This window comes from Natator depressus, chromosome 5 (assembly GCF_965152275.1).
Source record: "Natator depressus isolate rNatDep1 chromosome 5, rNatDep2.hap1, whole genome shotgun sequence".
NCBI classification, from domain to species: domain Eukaryota; kingdom Metazoa; phylum Chordata; order Testudines; family Cheloniidae; genus Natator; species Natator depressus.
The window spans coordinates 47258977-47277716 of record NC_134238.1 but is presented as its reverse complement, the minus strand read 5'-3'; the positions used below and the strand labels follow the sequence as shown (position 1 = coordinate 47277716).

The 18740-nt window shown below is 45.8% G+C and overlaps 1 protein-coding gene across 3 annotated transcripts in view; it reads right to left on the bottom strand.

The window, feature by feature from the left end:
- The window catches only part of GCNT4 (glucosaminyl (N-acetyl) transferase 4), a 35113-nt gene extending 18292 nt beyond the window's left edge, over positions 1-16821 (bottom strand). For all 3 annotated transcript variants that reach the window (XR_012639521.1, XR_012639520.1, XM_074952718.1), the window contains exons 1-2: positions 16336-16821; positions 12378-12590 (exon numbers count right to left, since the gene is read on the bottom strand). Coding sequence is in view for 1 of the 3 variants with exons in the window: in XM_074952718.1 (XP_074808819.1) it covers positions 12378-12445 (68 nt within the window). In the remaining 2 variants the exon portion in view is untranslated. The remainder of the gene's footprint in view (positions 1-12377; positions 12591-16335) is intronic.
- Positions 16822-18740: the final 1919 nt, after the last annotated feature.

Sequence of the window (18740 nt, the reverse complement as noted above, 5' to 3'; positions counted from 1 at the left end):
AGAAAGACAGGGCATTGAAAACACTATTATTTTCTTATATTAAACCTCACTTAGTAGCAGGAGATCATAAGCATGTTAATTCAGGGCCAGATTTTGTCAGCCTTGTTTGCACCAAGCTGTTCCTCATGCTGAAGTAGCATAGTGAAGTCAGTGGAACACTTTGCAGAGTAAGATACTATTCAGCCTCAGTAAGGGTGTCTGCATCACATGGTTGATTTGCCAACTCTCTTTCATCTCCACCTGCACGCCTCCAAGGAAGAAACCACCAGCAGTCCCTGGTGTTGCAGAAGTACAATTTTCATCTCTGTGCTACTAGGGAGTTGGGCTGAATTTAGCCCCTTGGCTAAAATCCCATCGAATTCAGTTGAAGCAGGATCAGAACCATACAGTTATTTCTTTACAGGTCAGTTAATAGTGGAAATTTATTTTGTTCAGATATTTTAAATATTGCTTTTTAAAATTAAAAATAAAGAATTGAAGCCAGTGCTTTAAAAATCAGACAGAGCATCCTCTTTATCGGCAGCATTGGGGCTGGCCAATGTGTGGGTGTATAAGCGGGGAGGAGGGGTAAGGTACTTCCCCCCCCAACACCTCCAGGTATGGCTGATCCTTGCACAGAAGACCCTGCCCTCCCTTCAGGGGTAAGGGCTGCTCCCGGATGGTGGCAGCAACTGCTGCAAAGGAAGTGGCGGTGAGATGGGGTCATAACCCTGGCAGCAATGGAGGGGAGCACACAGTGCACCCTTCTGCCTCCTGGAGCTCTGGGAGACTGCTACAAAGGCACTGCCGAGGTCTAGGTTGTGCAACAGCATATTAAAAGCCACCTGCTATGTAACCACTTTTAAACTTAGGTTTTATTCCAATGAAAGCGAAGTAGAATGATCCTTTCTCCAAAACAAAAAAGGTGTTTTTTGCTTTCAGCAGCAGAGTGTGAAGAGCATCGTGTCTATTACTGGATTAAAATGAGACAGGACTCAGCATCCAGGTGCGATCTTAGTTATAACTCCATTTTCCCTCTTAATGGAACTGCTCATGCATAGAGCAGTCTGCAGTTTTTTCTCTGAAAGGAGCTGTTTAGCTACCACTGTATGAGTGTGTGGTTAATAGGAAGGCAAAGAGCAGAAGACAGCTTTGCTACCTTATGGTCATATGTTTTGCTGAATTTGAAAAATATGAAACTGAACCAGGGTGACCAGACAGCAAATGTGAAAAAATCGGGATGGGGGTGGGGGGGTAATAGGAGCCTATAGAAGAAAAAAACCCCAAAATCAGGACTGTCCCTATAAAATCGGGATATCTGGTCACCCTAAACTGAACAGTCAGCAAAGGATACACGTGCAAACTGCTGTGGCAAGGCCTTCTTCAGGAAATGTGCATAGGAAGTACTATTCAAATCATGGTTTGCAAAACTGCTACAAGATCAGGAGCACCTCAGCCACAGAATGCGTTGATTAATACACTAATAACTATATAGGTATCTGCAATTAAATAAGATGATTTTGGAATAGCTTTTGAACACAGTGACTAGCCTCAGGATTAGGGGAATCCACAAATGGCATAAAGCCAGTATAACTGTCTCTATACTTCTATCCCCAGCACTCCCCCATGTCATAGGCAGGCTAGAGGTGGGTGGGTGAAAGGTGCTGGTGTCTCGTTGGAGTCTGTTGCATCCGATGAAGTGAACTGTAGCTCATGAAAGCTTATGCTCAAATAAATTTGTTAGTCTCTAAGTTGCCACGAGTACTCCTTTGCTTTTTGAAAAATGTGACGTTTACTAAATTTACTGTGACTGCTCCATGATTTTTTGCTGGCAGCAGTTTGTTTAGCTTCACTTCTTCTCTGAGCTCCTCCCAACTCAAATAAGCCAAGCTTTCCCTTTGCCTACTTAGCTCTTTTCTTAGCCCATGCTCCTGAAGCCAACCCCACTCCAAAGGCTGCTTAGAACCAATGACAGGTTTCAAGCCCTAGTACAGAAGACCTCATGGAGGGAGAAACTGCTGACTCATTTTTGCTTTTCCATGGCAGGAAATGGAACGGATTCTCAAGCTGCATGAATCGGCTCTCCCTATGCGAGCCAACAAACAGCTCACCTGAATTCCCGGAGGTCAGTACATCCTTCACTCTTCAAAAGTACAAGACACTCTGGACACAAGACCTGACAGCCTGACCCAGGCCCTTCCTGATAGGTGATAGAGTCCTGAGCAACTGGTGCCATTCATGACTGAAATAACCAATGCTTTATTAATTAGCATTATGAAGGCATTCTACGCCAATTCAAAATGCTGCATTAAAATGGAAAACAGATTGAGTAAGCCATTCAGCACCAAGACAGGTGTAAAGCAGGCATGTGTCCTGTCTCCTTTTTTGTTTATGCTAGTCATTGACTATGGATTAAAACAATGAGACAGTGATACATATGGCCTAAAGTGAAACAATTCAAGGCTATTTGATGTAGACTTTGCTGACGACAGTGAAGATGTCAATGGACTATAAAAATGCACAAACCAAGTAAAAGAAGTAATGGAGAAGATACGTTTGAGATACAATGCAAAGAAATGTAAAGTCATGTTAGTGGGGACTATCGGGACAAATATCAAAATTGAAGAAGAGAAACTGGAGAAGGTGGACAATTTTACATATCTTGGAAGTATCATCAGCCAAGATGGTACTAGTTCTGAGGAAAGAAAGAAGAAGAACAAGAAGACTCGAGAAAGCAAACGCTGCATTTGGAAGACTCAAAAACATCTCCCTCAAGACAAAACTGAACGTGTACAAAGCAATTGTTATCGCCATCACAACATAAAGCAGTGAGACATGGCAACTTATCAAGAAAGATATGCAAAAGTTGGATGCGTTTCATCACAAATGTCTGAGAAGAATATTGGGAATAACATACAGATATAGGAAGACGAATGAAGAAGTCAGAAAAATGACTGGACAAGGCACCCTCTCACAAATAATGTACAAAAGACGACATAGATGGCTGGGACATGTGCTGAGAATGGGAAAAGAATGCTTACCTAATACCACCCTTGAATGGAAGCCAGAAAACGCAAGAAGAAAGAGAGGAAGACTGCAAATAACATGGAAACAAACAGTTCTGAATGACATCAAGCACCTCAACACGAAATGGGAATATTTGGCGAGAAGGGCGGTTGACAGGCAAGGATGGCAAATGAGAGTCGTTCAATGTGCAGCAAAGCACGGGATGGGCTAAGGTCTAAGGTAAGGTCTAATTCAATGAAGGAACTTTTCCTTCAAACATGCAGTAGTGTTATTAACAGTGAAGAAACCAAGCCAAATACATTGGTTCTAGCCAACTACCACCCAGTATCTCAAACCTTCCATTCCTGTCCTAGCTCATAGAGATGCTAGTCAAAGGCCAACTATAAACTCTCCTGACTGAAGTCAATATCTTAGACCTGGCACAATCTGGATTCAGGCAAGGACCTGGGACAAAAACAGTTTTAGTGGTACTGATGGATGATCTCCTCCTGACAATGGACAGAGGGCAGACATCCATTCTCATCCTCCTGGACATCTCTACAGCATTCAACACTCTTGACCTGAGATACTGCTATCCTGTTTCAGAGAGGTGGCAGAGATCCAGGTTAATGCACTGAAATGGTCTGAGTCCTTCCTGGAGGGGTGCACTCAAAGAATAGTGATAGAAAATTAAACCTCCATGACTAGACTCTTCATTTATGGGGTTCCACAAGGATAAATTCTCTCTCTGGTCCTATTCCGGATCTACCCATGGCCAGCGATCAACTGGTCAGACTACATGGACTCAAGTACCAGCAATATGAAGACGATACACAACTTTACCTATTCTCCACCATATATGACCACACCACTACCACCAAGATGGCCCAATGTTTAGATGAGATCAGCTCATGGATGAAGAACAACTGGCTGAAGCTGAGCCCTGCTGGTGAGCAGAGAAAAGCACACTTCGAAGAGTTTGCAGCCTAGGTGCAGTCTCCTTTGACTGAAGGCACACACACCCAACTGGTCAATTCAATCAATAGCTTAGGAGTGCTGCTGGATTCTTAGCTGACATTAAGCTCTCACATAGCAGCATCTGGGAGAAATGCTTTCTACCATCTCCTGTTGGCTAGGAGACCGTGTCCCATCCTGGTGGATGATGAGCTGGCCTCAGTTAGACACACCTTCATCACTTCCCATCTGGGTTATAGCAATGGGATAAACCTGAGCATGAAGCCATTAGCTCTTAAGAAACTCCAGCTAGCACAGAACATTGCAGCACTTCTCCTTAGCAACATGGTTACCGCAAGCACATCAGACCTATCTTTGCTCCCTACACTGGCTTTCCATAGAACATGAAGTCAAGTTCAAGGTCTCTGTTCTTATCTTCAAGATGCTGAGTGGCCTGTGCTCAGCATATCTAAAAGATTGCCTACAGCCCTCAGAGGAAGACTGTGGTTGACAATGCCGCCCCTCTGGCAGAAAGGAGCTGTCCACCTCATCTGTGCAGGAGACCATGCTCTCTCAGGGGCAAGTTCGTCAATTCCAAGTACACAAGATATTTTTTCAACCAGCATGCCCTAACAAACACAAAGCATGTATGTTTAAAAAACCCAAAACCCTACGAAAACATAACACTCCACTGCGCACATCATTCTCCCTCTGAGGAAAGGATGAGAGAGAGAGAGATGTCAGTCTTGACTAAGGCTAAGGTTTTGTCATGGATATTTTTAGTAAAACTCACGGACAGGTCACAAGCAATAAAGAAAAATTCACAAAAGCCTGTGACGTGTCCCTGACTTTTACTAAAAATCTCCATGATAAAATGGGAAGGGGCTGAGCAGCTGTGGGAGCTCCAGGGACCCTCACCACCTATGGGGGCTCGGAGCTCCAGGTCTCCCCTCCACCCACAGCTCAGAGCTGCAGGGTCCCCCTGTCCCCAGTGGCAGCAGGGAGCTGCAGGGGTCCCTCAGCCGTCTGCGGTGGTGGGGAGCTGTGGGATACCCCCCTGCTGTTTGCAGTGGCGAGGAGCTGCGGGGTACCCCTGCTGTTCATGGTGGCTTGGAGGTTGGGGGCCCTGATGCCTCAGATGGTGGGGATACCTCACAGCTCCCTGCCACTGCGGGAGGTGGTGGGACCCTGCAGCTCCCAGCTGCTGGGGCTGAAGTCACGGAGGTCTTTGGAAGTCATGGATTCCATGACCTCCAAGACCTCTGTGACAAAATCGTAGTCTTAGTCATGATGCTTAATGTGCTACTGGAGAGTGCTCAGATACTATGATGATGAGAGTGGTACAAGAACCTATACAGAATAGAACAGAAATGCCCAAGTTTACCCTTCTCCTTGGCCTCTCGTTATCTAATCCAATCTCTGGCTGTGCCTAATAACGTATCTCAGGTGCTTATACCATTCCTCTTATTAAGTTCCATTTTCCTTATGTGTTGCATGCAAGGTCAATATTTTTTTTCCCTTATGTAGGATTGTTATGGCAGGAAAGGAGGTGGGAGTCACCACCCTCTTTTGATGGCCAAGATCGGGTTCCACCAAGGTTATGCCACCTGGTAGCTGTAGTGATTCATCTACCTGCCTAAGGATAGTCCCTCAGGACTAAGTGAAGGCTTATTACATCTTGTAGCCCTCACTACTCTGCACTGACTATCCAGCCTGTCTAAGTTAGAGCAGGGACTTGCTAGCAGTGTAGATAGTAATGACAGAAGGTAAATCGGGTGCTTTTATTTACCTTTCCACATAATGCAAGAACACCATAAAACTGCTAAGCAACACATTTAAAACTGATTTAGGAAACACTTTCTAACCTTGTGGCAGGCTCGTTATATGTTGTATCATAGAGACCAGCAGCTTTGTAAGAGTAGGCATTTATCTGACTAATGTGAACATCCACAGTTACGTAAGACAGGACACAAGTAGGGATAGGGCATATGAACTATTGTGTTTCAAGGCATGTGCTGACTGCTAACTGCCAGGTTTTCAGAGCAGAAACCGCTAACAGGCATCTTATTTCACATGACCTATTATGCTATTGTCTGCATGTGGTTTTGGCCACTGATAGGCCAGTCTAGATGGATTCACAGCTGCATCCTCCTATGTTCCTGTGGTTTTTTTGCAAGACACAGATTTGAGCAGCTTTATAAGTTCGAAAACTACAAATAATCTGGGGCAGTTTGTAATGGCCTTGTGTAAGTGAGTAAGGGAAAAGAGAGAGAGAGAGAGAGAGGAGGAGCCTCTCTCTTCCTTGTGTTGCTGCAACAGGGGTCAACTACAATGTCCTTGCACTCCCTGAATGTAGAGATGCTCCAGGCTAACCCAAGTGGCTGTAGCCAACCCAAAGTGGGTGGAGTGGAGGTGGGGCCTGCTCCTCTCAGCACAGACATCAGTGTTGAGCTGAATATACACTATGCCCTTCAAATTGGAGGCGGGCTGCCGCTCCACCACGAGGAGACTGTGGAGGAATTTTGCAGTTCCCCAGGGGCTCCCCCTGCAGTGCAGCTGCATCATAACCCCCACAAGGAAGGACAAGCCTTAAACCCACAATCTAGCCCACCCCCCAACCACCCCCCCTTTTTTTTGTCTGTAAGATACTAGCCAGACACATCTCATGCTAGAGTAAATCAGGAACTGTTCCAACGAAGTCAGTGGAATTTCACTGCTGTAAATCCAGTCCAAGAACAGGATCATGTCCTTCCTTAGCAGTGATTGTTCCTCAGCAGTCACCAACTTGGGCAGACTACAGAAGTTGGCACTAATGTAGCTACACTGATGTAGTTAGACCTGGGCAAACCCCAGTTATTTGCACACCATAGCACACCAGTGCAAAACAGGGCTTACACCTGTACATCTTATCCCAGTAATTCACCTCGGTAAGTCACACAGAGTGACCCCCCTGACTTATAGCAGTGCAGTGTATCTATACTGTGTATTTGCACTCATGTAATTACATAGGGACAAATAAACCAGTGTAGACAGAGCCATGGAGGCAGGACAAACAATGATTATATTACTAAGCTAAGAGTTAATACAACAATGCAGAAGGCATTGAAATCCTACTAAGAGATACAGAGCCCCACCTAGCATACTGGTCTATAGACCAACCCACTGACTTGAGAAACCCCAGACAAGGCACCACACAGTGTAAATAGAAATCTGCTCTTGAGATTCTTCTGAAGAAATATGCTAAATAAAGTTAAAGTATGATAATCACTGCAGTGACTCAACCGAGTCACAGCTCTTTAAATACAGTACCATGTGCCTAGCACAGCCTACCCCGCATGCTTCTCCAAATATCCCTTTGTGGGTGGCCAGTCAGATTCTGTCACAATCAGGAACAGGATCTTCAAAGATCAAAGCACAGAGAGGACTCTCTGCATGCTGATCTCTCCCATCCTGCGCAGAGCAGGAGTCAACAACTTTCACTGAAGCCTTGCTCTGATCCTTGCCACCTCCCACTTTGGACCCTCTGGAAGGACCCTCCATGGATCCAGAGTGCTGCTTGTGGGGAGGAATCTAGAAAGGGAAGGCCAAGGGAACATATCATTCCCTCAACCCAGCAACAACAAATCCAGCTAAAACAGCCTCCATCGCCTTCTATGCTGGGGAATCAAAACAGCCTCCTCCTCACAACACACATACACTTCCAAAGAAGTTCTCAAAGTAGCAATGGGTGGGGGGAGTTTCCTATGTCAGCAACCCAGGAGGAGGACAGGGGCTCTGGATCTGGAGTGGAAGCACAGGACTTCTGTGTGGCTCTCCCCCAAGATCTATACGGATATTAGATGATCCACTGGCTCAAGGGGAATAGCTTCCCTGCACTTTCTGTAGGGGGCTCAACCTGGCCTCCTTGACAAACCTAGTGGGATTCTCCACCCACCTGCCCACCGAGAGCAGACAGCTCTGATAACACCAAACAGTCTTGGTTGCTCTGTTTGGAGTTAAAAAGACCTCTCCAGACACACTGACATTTTATGGTACCAATGTCTGTAGAATGTTCAAATCCAGGGCAGTTCATCTGAAGAGGTTTTTGTTTGACACATGCATATCTGCAGCTTGTCCGAGATGAAATCTGTTGTAGCCAAAGCAGGGATGTCAAACCTCTGGCCCTCCAGGCTCTAAATCATGGCACTCAGAGACTATTGGATTAAGAAGAAAATGTGTATTTGATTAGGAGTTCAGTGTGTGTTCCCAGAGCCATGCCCTGTGATTTCTAAATGGAAGTATTTGAATGTGTTCGGGGGCTTCATTTCTCCCAGTGTCTCCCACTGCTTTGACTACAGTCAGGAATGGATCCTCATGGGAGGCGGGAGCACTCTGAACAGCTAGTGTCCTTCCCCTGCTGTTCCTCAGCCTGAGAGGCACAAAGGGAGTGGAACAAGGCAGAGAATCGGTCCCCCTTAAGCGTGGATTGTGGTCTCTTGACTTCTTTGAAGCAATAAGTTCCACTGTCATGCTACAAGTGTTGGACACTGCTGATTGAAAGGATATTCAGAGTTTCCCATTCATAAAGCCATGAACGCTGCTCAAGATCCTTCCAAGTACACATTTAACAAAAAATGAATCCACTCACAAGCACGGGGGTGAGGGCAAATTCTGCCCCCATGCAGCTGGGTTTCACCGGTGTAACTGACAGCAGAATTGAGTCCAGGGTATATAACTAAATAACTAAACTCAACTCTGAGTGCCCACTTGCAGACCACAGAGGTCAATTACAATTGTTTTGCCTGACAGCAAATCTCTAGAGTTCGCAGCTGATTATTTGGAAAAATCAAACTAAAATCAGAACATGGGTATCAGTGGAAGGGGTTCAGCTGGGAGGGACCGGTGGTTCCGCTGACATCAGATGCAGTTAATTCAGAGGAACCATAAACCTTATGTGTTGGCAACTGGTGGCCAGTAAAAGTCCTACTTGACGTTTTAAAGAATATGTATGTTAATCCTGGTATCCCAGACAAAATCCAGGTGGAATAACTATGTTCTGCAGCAAGCATCCAACTTTTAATTAAGTTAAGGGAACCATATATATGAAAAGAATTTGGCCCATAGTTTGTGAACAGAAGATAACATTATCGACTACAGTGCATGAGAAACTTTATAAGCTAGCATACATTATACTACGAGATCCTGCTATGTTACATGGGAATTCCACTGTACTGCATGGAGTTATTACATGATATTTAGGAACATTTCATGGCAACTAGAAGATAATGGGTGTACCCATTGTGGATAGAGTTAATCTCTCTGGAAAGATTTTAAGTTTGGTTTCTGTTTATAGGCTACTCAGGAAAAATATTATCACCTTGTTTCCTTCCTATTTCATGTATTCTTTGTACTCTAGCTATTTAATCAATGCATAGGGCCTATCACACTGGTGTTAGTTCTTCGAGCTACTTGTGACCGGCAATGCTCTGGCAATTAGGAGCACTAGATCGGTTTCTGACCTCACATCAGTGTAACTGAAGAGTAACTCCTGGGAAGTCAGTAGAGATAAAGTGGTATAAAACTGGCACACAAGTTCTGAATGAGTCTCATTGTCCTGAAATTGCTAAGGCCAGCAACAGAACCTGGAATTTCAGGGCCAAGATTGCAGGTGCATTTCAGAATTAAACAAGAACAGAAGGGCTTTGCACCAATTCACCGGTCACTCTAGCTAGAGGCAAACTAGGCACCACCGAACCAACAGATGGCTCAACATATCCTCCCACCCCAAAAGTCTGTTCTGGGAGGGGCAGCACACTGAAGTTTTGCCTTGGGCAGCAGATTGTCTTGACCAGTTCAGTGACAGCATTGCTATTTCAACTGGGTTTCAGGGCAAAAAAGGCTTAAATTGGGCTTCAAATGAACTAAACACGTTTGTGGACTTAAATAATCAGAAGAGGATAGTAAACATAGTCTATGGGCTTGTGGTGTGGCTATATCTGAAGACCCGGACTTAGGCATGATTTCATTTGACTAAGACTCTAACGATTTACGCAGGGAGCATTTGGGTTGTTGGGAGATTTTAAATGTTTTACTGCAGCTCCTGACTATTATTACAATTGTTACCATAAACTGTGTGTACACAAAGTAACAGCAAATCCCAGGCTCCTTGTGAAACTCAGAGATGCCAATGACCTTTTCATGCACCACCAGCTTGTAGATACATTGACTGTACACAAGAACAGAGGACTGACTCCTACCTCTTCTGGGTAACTCTTTCCTGCATTATGCCATTCTGTGCTCAGTACTGCTTCTTGCCTGCTTCCCACACAAGCAGCTGTGTCTAGCTGCTTCCTGAACTAGCAATGTGGGGAAGTGGGTCACATCAGGACTGCAGGCCAGGGGAAGAGGAGGAGGTGGTTCTCAGGTGTTCTCAACAACTTTTTCCACCCCCAGACTCCTCACCCAGCCTTTCCAGAAGGCATCACTCCTCCCTGGCATTGCACTCCCACGTGGCCATGCAAAACTCTAGATTCTAGAAAAACAGCCAAGTGACATACCATACACTTGGGAATTAACCAGTGTCCAAGGATATATTTAAAGTAATAGCTACACTGTTTAAACTACATTTTTTAAAAAAAATTCAAATTTCTTCATCTTTTGGGTTACATATTAAGATAATTCAGTCCTGCCGCCACAGGGAGGGGATAATCATGAAGAACATTTATTGAAATCCAAGGGGGGACAGTTCTGATGAGGGCCACTGGTTATGCTCAGACCTGAAGGTCACCTGAACCAGAGTTCTGGATCTAATCTGTCCAGAAGAACAAACATGTCAATGGCAAGATCCGACATAACTGCTTCTACCCAGAGTCTTGTCCAACCTTTCCCATGAACTGTTGACACATTTCTTATCTTTGTTCAAATGGTGCTATTTTACTGGTGGCATCTTTGCAAGGGATTATTTGTGATCATAAGGAATTCTGCCATTACTAGATACTTTATCTGATTTCCTCCTCACATTGTTTCTGTTTCTATGCAGCATGCACAGAATATAATTGCTTCAGTGACCCAAGTCAGGAGCTGCCAGATGGGTCTGCCAATTATGTAGTCCCACCATGCTGTCTTGTTAACCCTGCTAAGGAAGACTCAGTAGTGATCCACACAGATTCACTTGCTGACTGTATTCATATTTCTGATGGGTAAAATCCTACCTTAAGAGTTTCACTTCTATTCCTAAGCCCTAGTATTTGTTCACATCAGAGGGTACATTGTATTTATATAATTATCTATTTGTATTTATACATCTATTGTATTTGCTCACATCAGAGGATACATCCACACTTCAATATAAACCCCACAGCACCAAGTCTCAGAACGCAGGTTGGCTGCCTCAGGCTCCTGGAACTAAAAATCGCAGTGTAGACTTTTCGGTTCAGGCTGGAGCCCGGGCACTGAGACCCCACAAGGCGGGTGGGTGCACAGACTTATTTCTCATTCCCTACAGTACCAGATGCCCCCAACGTTAACTATTTTACCTGTCTGTCTGTTACTCAGTCCTAGGTGTCTGTATGTTCTTTAAACTTCCTATATGTTCTTTTCCATCTGTCTTAGGTATTTATATGGCCCAAATCACCATAGTATGTGATCGCCTGAAGCTTTTTAATACATTTATCCTCACTACACCTTGTGAGGGAGGGAAGAACTATTATCACTATTTTACTGATGGCAACTGAGAAACTAAGTGACTTGCCCAAGGTCACACAGGAAGTCTGTGGCAGAGCAGGAAAATGAACATAGGTCTCCTGAGTCCTAGGATACTGCTCTAACCACCAGACCTTTCTTCCCCTCAAGCAAAGTTTAGGTCTGGCCCTTTGTTATGTTATTTGATTGGGACCCCTCAGGTACAATGCCCAAGATTCAGTAGGCAAATTTCTTCCCCTCATATGTGCCAAATTACTGTGTCATGCCAGCTGAGGCCCAGAGATGCGGAACCCAGCAGGAGGGGGGAAATAAGCATAAGGTCTAGGGATAAGTAAAGATATAGTTAATGGCAAAATTTTCAAACTTAGTTGCCTAAAAGTTAAGCATCTAAATCCATATTTGTATTCCTAATTAAACATAACCTGATGTGAAAGCCCCTGATATGCTTTCCATGGGACATGAAATTTAGGTTAACATGGACAGAACTGGGGAGGGTTTGCAGAGGGCATTAGAAGGAGAGAGGATGATGCTTCCCTGTTAAGCTGCAATGGAAGGGGAAACACCCTCGACTAGTTACCCACAAGTTCTCTATGAGCACGAAGCAGCTCACATTACTACTGAGTTCCTTATGGACTCTTTGGTTTGAACCTTTGATCAGATACTTCAAGGCTATTATTCCACACAGGAATCCTCACCACTCCAACTTATACCTGCTGAGTCAACAACATTGCTCAAATCAACATTCAGTCTAAACCTACCTTTTGAACTTTGCTTTATCTTTTTCCTTGAGAAAGTGTTCTAGAAAGCTTTGCTCGAGGGACACCATGGCTGACTGGATACACAAGAGTACTTGTTTTCCTCCATCCTCCTACAACCCACAAACAGTGTTCCAAGCTTTAGTATCCTCTTTAACTATGTTTTAATCGAGTATTCAGACATGTATATGTGAGGACCAGGGGGAACATTCCTGCCTGCAAAGAGAAAAAAATATATAAATTAAAATATTAATTAAAAAGTACAGTAACCGTGGAAGTGTTATGTAATAAGCAAATCTCTTTAGCTGCTTATATTTAGTTCATAATTTAAACAGCTTGGTTTCGTGATTTCACTGTACCAAATCCTCTACTACCCATTCTTAGCATGAATTGTGTGAAATTACTGCTGTCTTTAACTATTGACATCTTCTAAATATCCACAATGACCTGATTTTGACACTTGCTCAGAATTTCTCCTGATAGCAGGAGAACTATGTAAAAGAACATTTGGCATCTGAAAAATTTGATCTCAGCCCGTTGTTCAAATGTACCGCTTAATACACTGAGGCATAGCACCTTATGCTGTCACTCATTTTCTTGTTATGTTATAGAATGGAACATAATATCTGCTCCTGATGGTACCTGAATCTGGCAAACTTGAAAAATATGGTTTTGGAGAACTGCAGGTAAAGACATTTCTTTTATTAGACACCAGCTACTTTGAAAGACATTGGGCCTAATTCAACTTTCAGAAACCCTGGTATAAAACAGAAGTAACTCCCTCAAAGTCAGTGGAGTTCCACTAGTACGCAGTTCCTGTATAAGTGGGAAGAGAAACAGGCTTTATTTCTTCAGATCAGTTGCAGGTACAAGCAGTGAGAAATTTTGCTCAGATGTTCAGTTTTTGAAATTTTGATTCATGTGTTTAGAAAGAAATGATATTTCAACCTCAGAGGTACTATTGTGATCAGAAAGGCAACATCGTAATTTCTGCAAAACCATATGACATACACACACAATATCTACACTCTACCCCAGCACTAGATAAGAGGGGAGATATCATTACATACCTACACTAAGTTAACTGGGTCTCCAAGTGCATCTTCTTTTATGCATCTGTTTTTGGCTGGTAAACTCCTTGCAGCAGGAATGGTCTTATTGTTTTGTCTTACACAGTGCCCAGAACATCATGGGTCAAATTTTCTAAAGCACTTACGTAACTTAGAAGCGTAAGTCCCACTGCCTTTCAATTGGACTTAAACTTCTAAATCACTCAGGTGCTTTTGAAAACGTTGGCCCATTTTCTCTTAAAAATAATCTGCAATAATAATTCTCATCTCAGTGTTTTCACTCTTGATTTACAATTACAAGGGGCCTAATCATCCTCTGAGACAGCGGCATTGGAACAATTTTTATTGTTGGGGTGCTGAAAGTCACTGAACAAAACTGTAGACCCTGTACATGATGGAAGCCACTTAAAGGTAGGTGGTGCTACCACACCGCCAGCTGCCCTAGTTCCAACACCTCTGTTCTGAGACCTATGTTGCCATTCTTTCTTCCCACTCCTCCTCTCTACAAAGTCAGAGATCTTCAAGTGGAGAGGGGCTAGGCATGTATTGCCTTCTCCAAAACTCATGGGAATCTGCAAAACAGTCAATGTAGCTTGAAGCTTCAAATAACTTTTTCATTGTCCCTCTCTATATCTTGAAATCACTATTCATGGGCAGGGGGAAGGGGCTATCAGTAGCTGCTGATGGAAGAAGCTCCCGTAGCATGGCTCCAATAAAGCTGAGCTACCTAGAATCCTAAAGGGATCATGGGGCCACAGAGCCAGGCTGAAGGCTCAATGCCTATGCACAGATGTACCCAGCCTCGCAGACCTCAGGATGTATGTGTGGAACTCTCTGTTCATTGCACAGGAGGGCAAACCCCAACCCCTGGAATAATTTAGGGAAACCTCTGTGGACCAGATCCTCAACTGGTGTAAATCAGTGTTGCTGTATGAAATTAAATGAAACAGTGATATACATCAGCCAAAGATCTGGCCTATTATGTGGAACTTCACGGCTAATTTTGCTCCCAATGACCTAATCCATGTATTTTTCTGTGGGATAGGGTGATCAGGTTTGCAGCATGGAAAAAGGAGAGTTCACTAACTCTCTTTACTGCTAACTCCTCTTCTCTAGGGGGAAATGTTCTCCTGGCTAGACTAGCACTTAACATTTTTTAACTTTTTACCTCTACTAGAAAAAACTGGTCTTGAGTTTAACAAATAATAAATGTACTAGGAAGCTAAGTGCTACTATAGATTAATGCACTAACCTTTCATCTGTGGAGACCTAACATCAAATGATAAAAAACAAATTTGAATGGCTCAGCCAACTTCTAAGTGGTACTGTAATGGGGAACCAAAATTTACTAAGAAGTTGGCATGATTAACAGTTGCTGCTCATAAAAAGGCCTAAAACTAGAACCATAAGGCATGAGTGCTGCAGGTCAGACTGGAAGTGCATTAGCAGAATGAGTTTGGAGTAATCTGAATGCCTGACCACAGCCAGTAAACCCAGTCCTTCATTTTTACAAGCCTAACAGTTCTCCTCAAATTGATTTTAAAAACATCCAGTATTCCTGTCAGAAATCTCAAGCAATACACCACTGACAAGAACATGGAATCTCCATCTTGGAGGAAAACCCTTGATATCTTTCACTAACTACAGAAAAGAAGATCTAAAATTTTGAAAGCTCTGATCCTCCTCCCGCTTGCACCTACATGAGATAGAAGTAGTCAGTGGCATTGCACTGATGTGAAGCTGATGCAGGTGAGAGCAGAATCAGGCCCACATGCACCTTCTTTCCCCACACACACACACACTTACCCTGTCTATTCCTTGTTTCATTTATTTCAATGGAGTGACAGATGTGGTGCACAGAGTTGAAGCACAAGCAGCAAATGTAAACATGCAATACAATTCCTACAAGCTATCCTGTAAATACGTACATACTTCTCCAGATGGCAAGTTACAATTACAAATGTGTGGCTAGTAAAAAACAAACAAACAAAAGTACCATGCCATTCTGGTGCAACACCTGGCACAGAATATTCATTATTAATTACATTTATTAGTAAGTTTTCAAGGAGCATTCAGCACAAATACAGACTGTGGAGCCTAAGTTATGCAACCGTTTTTGCAACATTTGGCCACAAACTGTAAACATTGTGCCAAAAAATGTAGACAGAGTAAAACATTCCTTGCCTGAAAGAACTTACAGTCTAAAGAATGGTTCTCAGCCTTTCCAGACTACTGTACCCCTTTCAGGAGTCTGATTTTCTCTTGCATACCCCCAGTTTCACCTCTCTTGAAAACTACTTGCTTGCAAAATCAGGCATAAAAATACAAGTGTCACAGGATGCTGTTACTGAAAAAATTGCTTCCTTTCTCATATTACCATATAATTATAAATCAATTGACATATAAATATTGTACTTACATTTCAGCATATACTATGTAGAGCAGTATAAACAAGTCATTGTATGAAATGTTAGTTTGTACTGACTTCGCTAGTGCTTTCTTTGTAGCCTGCTGTAAAACTAGGCAGATATCTAAATGAGTTGATGTCCCCTGTGTATACCCCTGGTTGGGAACCACTGCTTTCTAACCCAGACCAACAGGGCACCGGCCCCCACAGTTGGTATCAATAAGCCGTGGCAGCAGCTCCCAATGAATTATTATTTCACCTGACCTGGATGATCATTCTGTGCCAGCTGTTTCCCCAGAAAGGCATGTGATTGGTGCGTGTTGTTCACTTTATTAGATCTTCCTTACGCCCCGGGACCTAGCCGGAGTGACACCGGCCCCTGAATGCTCCCCGAGGCTTCTCGGAGCACAAAGAGCACTCTAAAGTGCCTGTGCCTGGCCCGGGAGCTCCGAGCTTGAACACGGACAAACCAGTCCCACTTTACCTTTGCAGCCATTTGGCTGAGCGCAGCAACTCAGTGGCTCCGGGCCTCCCCGCGGGTCCCTCCGGCGACCTTTGCTCATCCCGCGCCGGGCCGGGCCAGCTGGAGTCCCCGGGAGGCAGCGAGCGCTCGCAGCGGCGAATACCCCTGAGCGAGCCCCTGCGCGCCTCCCCTCAGCTCGCTCGCTCTGTCCTCCCCCGCCGCCAGCCGGGGCCCGGGGGGAGGGAGGCAGAAGTCGCCGCTGTTGCCTCTGGGCTCGGCACCTTTGGACACGATCCGTCACGAGCCCGCCCCGCCTCTGCCCGCCAGCTCCGAGCCGCAGGGCGGAGCCTGTGCGAAAGTTTGGGGCGCCGAGTGAGCCCCGCCCGGCAAACTGTGTGTGTAGCTGGCGGGCGAAAGCCGGTTCGCTTCGCAGCCCCGCGGTGCTCCCCACGCCTGGGGGCAGGCCGGGCTCCCCCTTCCCTCCCCGAGGGGAACCCCGGCCAGCAAAGTTACAGCGGAGCCGGAGCAGCCGAGGGGCGGTGACCCCGCCTCCCGCGCGGGACCAGCCTTACCGGCAGGGGAGCGGCTCTGAGCCGGGGCTGGCGGGGTGGGAAGTTCCCGGGCCAGATTCACAGACGAAGGCGCCGCAGAGCGGGGGAGCCCAGGCTGCGGCCGCAGCAGCTGCGAGGCAGCGCGCGGGCTGCAGCAGATGTTAGCAGCAGGCGGAAGACAGCGGGGCTGGGGGGAGGCGCCCCGGGCTGCTCCCTCCCTGGCTGCGGGGCTGACTGAGCACCCCAGGGCGTGACGGGAAAGGAGGGACGCCTCCGCTTCCCTCAACCTGCCAGCCGGCAGGAGCGAGAGGCAGAAGCGCTGGGATGTGGCAGTAACAGCTGGAGCGGCCCGCACTCCAGCTGTGCCCGGAGTGGCCGCGCCCCGCCCCGGGAATCCCCCCCTGCCCCGAGCCGCGCCGCTGGGGCTTGGCTCCCTGGCGGCGGGGTCACTTTTGCAACCAGCGAACGCTTTGCACATTGTCTGGGGGTACTTGTGCCTCGATGTTGGTCATCTTTTGGTCTCAGCCCTGGGAGCCAGAAAGGGGAACTCACCACACCCACCCACCCCCCTTACTTTGGCAATCAGGGAAGTGGTGAAAGGCGGAGGCGGGGGCGGGGGACGTTCAGTGCTAAACTGTTGCCTTTGAAAACGGGTTACTCATTTCACAGCCTCAACGTCTCTATCCCAGCTGCTGAGCACAAAACCCGGCAGCAGTGAATCTATATACATCTCAGGTAACGCCTTTCTCTTCATGTTTGTGACCTAAATTTGGGAGTAGATATGCTTAAATGTTATAGCGGGCTACTTCTTTATTTTTAAAGGGATTCACTTTTGCATAGGGTTTATGATGCTGACAGTCACTGAGATAATGTGAATTGGCATCAATCCTCCACTAACACAGGCTGTTTCATCTCCAGAAAAGCACTAGGGGGACTCTGAAAGTTATGAAAACGTGAAGTGTTGACTGGGGAAAGCAACCAGTTTATGTGCGGAAAAGGACGGTTACTCACCTTTGTAACTGTTGTTCTTCGACATGTGTTGCTCATATCCATTCCAATTAGGTGTGTGCACGCCGCATGCACGATCGTAGGAAGATTTTTACCCTAGCCACACCCAGTGAGTTGGCTGAGGCGCCTCCTGGAGTGGCGCCTTCACAGTGCCGAATATATGCCCCAGCTGATCCAGCGCCACCTCAGTTCCTTCTTGCCGGCTACTCTGACAGAGGGGAAGGAGGGCGGGTTTGGAATGGATATGAGCAACACATCTCGAAGAACAACAGTTCTGGGTGGGAAGTTCCCGGGCCAGATTCACTGACGAAGGCTTGCTCATATCAATTCCAATTAGATGACTCCCAAGCCTTACCTAGGCGGTGGGGTCAGAGTGAGATGTCGCGGAGTGCAGAACTGCTGAACCAAATGCCGCATCACCTCTTGACTGCTGGACTATTGCATAGTGGGTAGCAAAGGTATGTACCGATGACCAAGTTGCTGCTCTACATATCTCCTGAGCCAGGAAAGTGGAGGACAAAGCTTGGGCTCGGGTGAAGTGGCCAGTAAGGTGTGTAGTTGGGACACCAGCCAAATCATAGCACGCACGGATGCATGATGTGATCCAGGACGAGATGCGCTGGGAGGAGACCGGGAGGCCTTTCGTCCGGTCTGCCACAGCAACAAACAGCTGAGTTGTTTTCCTAAAAGGTTTTTGTTCGCTCGATGTAAAAGGCGAGGGCTCTGCGAATGTCTAGGAAGTGCAGTTGTTGGTCTTGTCAAGAGGCGTGCAGCTTTGGATAGAAGACCGGGAGGAAGGTGTCTTGGTAGACATGGAAGGCAGAGACCACCTTAGGAAGGAAGGCTGGGTGTGGTCACAGCTGTACC